At 27.0% G+C, this 8,913-nt stretch overlaps 2 protein-coding genes across 2 annotated transcripts; both read right to left on the bottom strand.

The window, feature by feature from the left end:
• Window positions 1–215: 215 nt before the first annotated feature.
• Window positions 216–1,022, bottom strand: LOC136082679 (zinc finger MYM-type protein 1-like). Its single transcript, XM_065802097.1, has one exon. The coding sequence runs from the start codon at window positions 1,020–1,022 to the stop codon at window positions 216–218; it is 807 nt and encodes a 268-aa protein (XP_065658169.1).
• A 419-nt stretch (window positions 1,023–1,441) lies between these two features.
• LOC136082678 (zinc finger MYM-type protein 1-like) lies at window positions 1,442–2,425 on the bottom strand. The gene has a single exon (XM_065802096.1). It carries the CDS (start codon window positions 2,423–2,425, stop codon window positions 1,442–1,444), a length of 984 nt encoding a protein of 327 aa, XP_065658168.1.
• Window positions 2,426–8,913: the final 6,488 nt, after the last annotated feature.

The raw sequence follows: 8,913 nt of genomic DNA, 5'->3' as shown, positions 1-8,913 counted from the left end.
TTAGATAGCAATGAAGTAATAACAGGGCCGGCGCAAGAGTATTTGGCGCCCTAGGCAAATTTGACACAATGCGCCCCTTCCCCCTCCCCAACCTTCACAAAGAAATGATTATGTCTTGTTATAACATTTTGTATTTACATTCGGAAGAATACATGCATGCATAATCATAAAGAGGCGTATATTCGTGTAACTTTATAATATATAAATAAATAATTTCAAAACTTCCCTTTTCGCGCTTTTGTTTTTGCAAATGTAGAAACGAGTTCCATCAGGTTAATGTTTCTAGCAATTTCATGTTCAATTGACAGAGTAGCTAATCCAGCAAGTCTTTCTTGCTGCATAGACGTTCTCAAAAATGTTTTTATCAATTTGAGTTTTGAGAAGCTTCGCTCACCGCTAGCCACGGAAACTGGAAAAGTCAAGAGGATTCTTAAAGCTATAACAGTGTTGGGGACACAATCTGCTAGATTATTTTTTAATATAAAATTCAGTAATTCTAGTGGCAATGTACATCTTTCAACTCGTCTTGAAATTGATTTCAGTTCACTACATAGATCAGCTGCATCGATATCTTTGGAGTCTGCATGTTGCAAAGCTTTCTCAAGATTCAAGCAATGTTCCATAACTTCTTTGCTAGTTACACCCTGTAAACTGTGAACATCGTAGAGAAAACCAAACAACGAACTTATTTTTTGTATATGAGTAAATCTTTCTTCAACCGATTGTATTGCTGTGTCAAGAATAGCAAAGTAAAAGTTTATTTTGAAATTTTCTTTTGGATATTGAATAGGTTCGTCATCTCCTTCATACGTAAACTGTTTATTCTTTCTTCTGATACGGGTTGGTTCGGGTTCAAAAAGTGCAGGTATTTCTAAACTGACTGCAATTTCAACTGCATCTACTAGTATTTTCTTAAACTCCATTTCATTTCTGCAATTTACAAGAAACTTCTTTGTTTTTTTAAGATAATTTATGGCGCCATGCATATCTAAATCTTTTGCCTGAAGTTGCTTACTAGTCATATTAATCTCAAACAACACGTCGTACCACACAACCAGAGAAACGACAAACTTAAAACTAAAAATAGCGTTTGCAATAAACCGTGCATCTACCCGTGTTGAATTACCAGATGCTCCTGTTAAATTAGTGTCGTTTGCAAACTCTGCAAGAGCATCGTAGATATCACCAAGTTGATAACGGAGAGGTTTTAAAGCATCGATTCGGCTTTTCCACCTTGTTTCACTCAGTGGTTTAACAGTGAGATTAAAAACATATCGTGTTAAAACTTCCCAGCGACGAGTTGATGCAGAAAAGAATACATATACATGTTGTACCAGATCAAAGTAGGCTGTTGCTTCTAAGCAGCATTTAACAGCATCGTTAACAGCCAAATTCAATGTATGGGCACAGCAAGGAATAAACAATGCTCGGGGATTGACATCTAAAATTCTTCGTTGGACACCCTTATTTTTCCCCTCATATTTCTGCCATTGTCATATCCTTGACCGCGTAAGTTTTCAATAGATAAAGACATCTCGCCTAACTGCTTAATGATAGTTTCAGCCATACCAGCACCAGTTGTCTCCTTTAGAGGCACAAAATCTAAGAAATGTTCCTTTATATATGCTGTTGCTGCAACGCCATCTTTTGGATTTGAAATCACATCCAAAAAGCGAATGATCATAGTTATTTGTTCAACATGACCTGCATCAGGTGTGCAATCTATAATTATTGAAAAGTACTTAGCATCACAAGCAGATTTAAGAATTTTTTGTTTGATTGCATTGGATAATAGGTGAATCAATTCATTTTGTATGTCTTTGCCTAGGTAATGTACATGTGTTTCATTGTCTTTAATCTTTCGAAGATGCACATCCATAAGTGGGTCAAACAAAGCTAAAAATTCCACAAATTTCAAAAAGTTTCCGTTATCAGCAGTGTTCAGTTTCTCATGTGTTCCACGAAAAACAAGATTTTGCATACCAAGAACTCTAACTAAAGCTATTAGCCGTTTCAAGATTTGATGCCAATACTGTTCTTCTTTTTTAACAAGACGCAAATGTTCGGCATCAATTGTATTATTGTTTCGCAGTCGCAGCTCAAACTCTTTCCATGACTGAAAATTCGCTAGATGTTCACTGCTTTTCTCATGCCCTGACAGAATTGCGGACATATTTTTCCAATCATGTGAACCATTCGAAGAAAGAGATGATGCAGTTGTTGTGGTAATGGTAAACAGTTTGCAGCAGAAACAATACACAGAGTCGTTACTTACAGAATACTGCAGCCAATGCCTGCGAACTTCATCTCCATTGACAAGCCGGCGGTTGTAATGGCTTTTTGAAAATTTTCTTTGCATACTGTCTTTAGGAAAGTCAAACTGATCGACTTGTTTTGGTCCATGTTCTATCAAAAGTTGTCGCATCTCATCAAGTAGCCGGATTGCTATAGTTAGCATACAGACCAGAGAATTTATCAATTTTATGCACTTCAGATTCTTTGTGTGCTACGTGTATTACATTATGTAATTCAAACTCTTCTTATACTGTTATCTCATCGGCTTCTCTGTCTGCTTCAACTTGATTTTTTAACTCATCTGTGACATTTTCATTTCTCTGCGGTGAACATAAATACTTTAACAAAGAACCAGCCTGTTTTGTTTTAAACCCTTAATTTGCAGCTCGTCGTTTACGATATTGCGCACCGGACTATTTTTTTCTTTCTGCCATCGTGGATTGAAATAACAAAGGAAACTGCTAAAAATAACAAAAATGAACACCTCGGGCATTTTTAATATCCTTAAATTAAAATATTATTTAAACTTCCTTATAAAAGTTTTAAAGATACATTTAAAAATTTTTAAAGCTCCATAAATATAATAAATAAAACTCTCTTAGTATAAAAACACAATATAAATCAGTTAATTTGTTACTATACTACTTCGTAATTGCTATCACCGAATATTTAATTAAAATTAATTTCTTACTATTTCTGAATTAAGACGCAAGCAAAAACAATTTTCTCCATAAAGTTAAACGTGTTAAAATAAATGAGAAATGAAAACTTTGCATTGTATTAATTGCTCCAAAATTTCATTCTGCATAAAAAAAGTATTAAAAGAAAAAGGAAACCGCGTCAAATGGAACAAAAGTATCAAAGTTGATTATTTTGTTTTATTTGACGCGAATTAAAAGAGTACTATTTCAAATCTCCTAAATTCAATTCAAAGCGATTTGAGAAAGATTTTAGCAATGTTTTTAATATATTTATTTTTTACGTAGCTAGTTTTAGTGCCGCCCTAGAAAACTTGCCGCCCTAGGCGGCCGCCTAGTTCGCCTAGTGGTTAAACCGGCCCTGAGTAATAACTAAGTTTGATTTTATTGTATAAATTTTCTTTTTCACTTATTTTTTTAAATTAAATTAAAAATGTTTTTTCTATTTTAGATCTGAAGCAACAGCTTGGTAAGCAAGAATATATTGTATATATAAATTATGTTAGTGTGTCAATGTTCCTAAAGAACAGGGCAACAAATTGGTAAAAACACTTATCTAATTTTTTCTTTCTTAAACACAGTGTTTCACCATCAGTAGGTTCATCAGGAAAAATTCTTCCTGATGAACCTGCTGATGGTGAAACACTGTGTAGAAGTAAGAAAAAATTAGATGAGTGTTTATACTAATATATATTTTTATATTGTTGGTTAAGTTTCTTTTTTAAGTTTTATTTTGTTTCTTTTTTTTTTTTTTTAGTTCTCCTTCAAAGGCGAGTTGTTAAGTTGGGCATACTGTTCTTAATTTAGTTTGTAATTTAGTATAAACTATTAGTATTTTGAAAAAGTCTTTTTTTATTTTTTTTTATTTTTCTTATGTAAATGTACATATGTTATGTACTTATATACATGTACTTATATAAAAAAAATTCAAATGTTCATATATTTACAATTTTTTTCAATCTAGATGAATTTTCAAATGGAAAAGGTAAAATTTCATTTAAAATGTCTTATGTACGTGTTTTTATTTATCTTTTAGCAAGCAAGAAGAAAATTTAAGTCTATGTTTGTTTTAGATAAAACACCAAACGGTAATTATAAGTTCTCAATTGCTATAATATTTGCTTGATTATAAGTAATACATTTTTATTTTGATTATAAGTAATAAATTATAATTTTGCTCCATCATTTAAAATTAAAATTTTAAAATTCAGTTTAAAAAAATATATCAATTTTTATTTTTATTTTTAGAACTTACGTATGAAGATTATAAAGTCTTTCGGAAAAAGAAGCCCGGACCTTTGACCCATCGGTCATTTCAGAGGTGGGTTCAGTATGGGGGGACTGACCACCCATCATTTAGATGGGGAGGTCAACACCCCTCATACAGGGGTCGAAGGTCCGGCGGGATAATTGAAAACTTTCATGTCTACAATTGAAAAAATATTATTTATAGACATGAAAGTTTTTGTGTACATATGTATATGCTTGTTTTTTAAAAACTTTTTCTTTTGTGTACAGTGTGTATGTGTGTGTGTCTATATATATATATATATATATATATATATATATATATATATATATATATATATATATATATATATATATATATATATATATATATATATATATATATATATATATATATATATATATTTATATATATATATATATATATATATATATATATATATATATATATATATATATATATATGTATATATATATATATGCAGCATAATTATATATAAAAATGTTCCAATTTCCACCTAAGATGCTCATCATAAGCTACCTTACACTTACTGTAGAAGAGCAAAAGTTATTTACAAAAAATAAAATTTATATATGTATGTATGTATATATATATATATATATATATATATATATATATATATATATATATATATATATATATATATATATATATATATATATATATATATATGTATATATATATATATATATACATACATAACTACATATATATATACATAACTACATATAAATATATATATATATATATATTTATATATATATATATATATATATATACATAAATACATATATAAATTTTATTTTTTGTAAATAACTTTTGCTCTTCTACTGTAAGTGTAAGGTAGCTTATGATGAGCATCTTAGGCGGAAATTGGAATATTTTCATATATAATTATGCTGCATCCAAAGTTTTTGCGAATAATCAATTTTTAGGGATCTCTATTCATGATTCACTTATTTGTACACCCGAAATTTTTTATTAAAAACACAAAGGTTTTATAAAAGTAGCAAAAGTGCTCATATTACCCACACCACTTGGTAATATGGGCACTTTAAATTAGATTAATAAAATAACATTAAAAAAATTAAAAAATACTAATCTGACAATTAGAATAAATTTTTTTTTTATCAAAAACATTATCTAATTTTTGGCATAAACTTAAATTTAAAAAAAAAGAGCCTAATATCTCTTACTTCTGTTTTTTAAATATATTTTGCTTTGCATAAATTATGGACAATCCCTTACTGTTATATATTTAATGTCTGTTTTCTGGCCTTTTTTAGTTATATGTATATAGAAAATATGTCTGGTAATATTTATTGTAATGTGATTTTACGAACATCTTAAGCTATTTGCTAATGCTTTGCGTAATTGTTGTGATGTTATTGTTGTAATGGTTTGTGTTGATAGACAGCTTGGCTTACCTTCCCGTTGGTGTCTATCGTTAAAAATGATTACAGGTAGTTTCACTAAATGCTTTTAATCATTCACTAAAAGCAAAGATAACATTTGATATTTTCTACAGTACAATTTTTATACCTCATATTAATTTTTTTTTTTTAATTTTTTTCTTTAGTGTTATTAACTATTTTCCTTTTTGAATGAGATTAGTTAAATGATTTGGCTTTTGATTAAAAGATTTTGGTTTCAAAACTGAGCACCATTGTCAAAATGCTCTGGCTTAAGTAGTTTTTAAAAATCCGGTTTCTATTTTGTTCTATTTTAATTTTTACTAACTTACTTTTCTATAATTTTCTGCTAATATGGAATCACGTAAATTTTTAAATATGTTTAATTATAGTCAATTTCGGTAATAACTGTTTTTAATTCTGCGTAAAATGGGCGCATTAAATGTTTATAAAATAAACTTACATCAAGTTTTAATGTTTATGTATAAAACAAAAATGGGACTATATCCTAAAATATTTCAGTCCTATTTTGAAAAAGTAGAGCATACATATCCGACAAAATTTTCAAATAATAACTACATTGTCCCTAAATATAATTCAAAACAAACTACAAATTCAATTCAATTTCGTGGACCCTATTTGTGGAAAAAGTTTCCTAATATTGCAAATACGAAAAAAGTTAGTATACATCAGTTTAAAAAAGAATCGAAACAGGTGTTATTACTTTTGGATTTTAATATATCCGATTTTAAATGCCTCTTTTAAACTAAAATTCAATGATATAAAATATGTCTCAGAGTTTAACAATTTTTGTTTGTTTTTTCATTATTTCAGTTATGGTGTTTCCTCTTAACTATTAATGAGTTGTTATTTATTTTACTTTTAATTAAATTGGTTAAAAAATATACACACTTAAAACGGTTTTTTTAAATTAAGTACTCTTTTATTTTGAACTTTTTGTTCTTTATTTAAATATTACTTTATTACAAATTCTTATAAATTTTATTTTCATATTCTTCAACAAATACTTTGTATAATATACGTATATAGTGTGGCTCTTGAAAATATGTGCTCTTTAATTAATTAATTTATTTTTTTTCTTTTTCTTTTTTACTTTTCTTTCAGTTTTCCTTGTTTAGTTGATTATTACTCTTAACATGAATATTGTTCTTGAAGTATTTCTTAAACTAATTGTTATTTATTTTTACATTTATAATTTTTAATAAATAGTTTGTAAAGTATAAATATATTATCCGGCTATTGTAAATACGATTGGGGCTTGGTGATAAGACAAAATAACGTCTTCTACTTGCCCCGCCGGTTTTTTTATTTATTTATAAACCTTGTAAATTGTAAAAGTTTTTAAACGGCGAAATAAATAAATTAAAAAAAAAAAAAAAAAAATTATTTTAATATGGTTTTCTTTACGATAGGCTATCTTACAATAGGCTTCTTTACAATAGCCTCGGTCCTGTGGATGGCGGCTGATATAACTGATTTTGACAAGTGCCTTCAATGTTAATCAATTGTTTTCAATTGTCTTCAATCGTTTTTAAAGAAACATTTGTTTTATGAAGGGTTTTTATTATATGTATATATATATTTTTGTTACGCATTTAATTACATATCATGTAAATAAACTTGTTTAAAAAAAAGGAAACACAAGTTTAAATATACTTTTTACAACTGTTTCATATGATTTTAACATCTGTTTATAATAATTTCAGCTCATGCTAGGTGAATAAAAAAATCAACTCTTTTTACTCAGCGCTTTTAGTCTAATTGCTCACCTTTATGTGAATACATTTATTTTGCTCAAATTTGTATTCACGTAAAGCGTAACAATTATTTCAAAAATGTTGAGTAAAAGCAATCGCGTTCTTGAATAAAAGAATTTCTTTTCATAAAAGTTGACAAGTTATATTAATAAGTTATATTAACATACAAGTTAAAGCATAATTTTTGTGAATATTTATTTTTTTAAGCTTCAATCATCACTCTTAGAAAAATAAAGAACAGTTTGAAAAGAATTAGAAACTACTCAGTTAAAAGTAAAATTAAGAGAAAGAAAAGGGAAAATTTATTCCAAATATATTTCACCTAAACGATTTTCCGCAACTTTAAAATAAGACTTGGATTATCTAAGCACATATTTCAAGTAATATTTTAACATAACGATTTTGTTGTTATTTGCGCATATAATGTTCGAACGTTCGAATATAACTTAACCGTAATATGTATCTTTAATGAAGGCTAACTGTATCTTTAAAGAAGCTTAAAATTTAGTTGAACTAGGAAGCCAATAAAAATAAATGTAAGCAGAACTAGAAAAACATTAATAAACTTATAATTCGTTAGAGAAAACAATTAAAAATTAAATTGTTATTAACTATTTATTTACACAAAACCCGTATTACGGGTTGCCAACTGCTAGGATATATATATATATATATATATATATATATATACATATATATATATATATATATATATATATATATATATATATATATATATATATATATATATATATATATATAAATTTTAGCCTTGGTCTATTCAAACAGTGATTTTTTTTATATCCTACATTAAAAAAAGAAAGCTTTTTTTGTTTTTAATTTGCTAATTAGATGTTGCGTAGATTAAGTATTTATATAAAAAAAAAATCTCAAGGGATTAATTAAGCGTCTTTTGAAAAATAAATAAAAAATTTGTTGACTTAGCAATTTAAAGCATGCAATTGAGAAATGAGAAATGGGACTTCTCGTGAGAAACAAGAATTAGAAAATTCTCGCGAGAAGTAGAACGAGACTTAAATATTATATTATTTTCCAAATTAAAAATGCTTAATAATTTGTTTTTTTAATTAATTAATATTTTGACTCAGTGATTTTAATAAATCTAATTAAAAATTCAACTTGTTTTCGACAAAAACAAAATAAATTTTTCATATATATATATATATATATATAATATATATATATATATATATATATATATATATATATATATATATATATATATATATAAATTTTAGCCTTGGTCTATTCAAACAGTGATTTTTTTTATATCATACATTGGAAAAAGAAAGCTTTTTTTGTTTTTAATTTGCTAATTAGATGTTGCGTAGATTAAGTATTTATATATAAAAAAAATCTTAAGGGATTAATTTAGCGTCTTTTGAAAAATAAATAAAAAATTTGTTGACTTGGCAATTTAAAGCATACAGTTAACCGTG

This window comes from Hydra vulgaris, chromosome 07 (genome assembly GCF_038396675.1).
Source record: "Hydra vulgaris chromosome 07, alternate assembly HydraT2T_AEP".
NCBI classification, from domain to species: domain Eukaryota; kingdom Metazoa; phylum Cnidaria; class Hydrozoa; order Anthoathecata; family Hydridae; genus Hydra; species Hydra vulgaris.
This window is presented reverse-complemented; position numbering and strand designations above follow the sequence as displayed.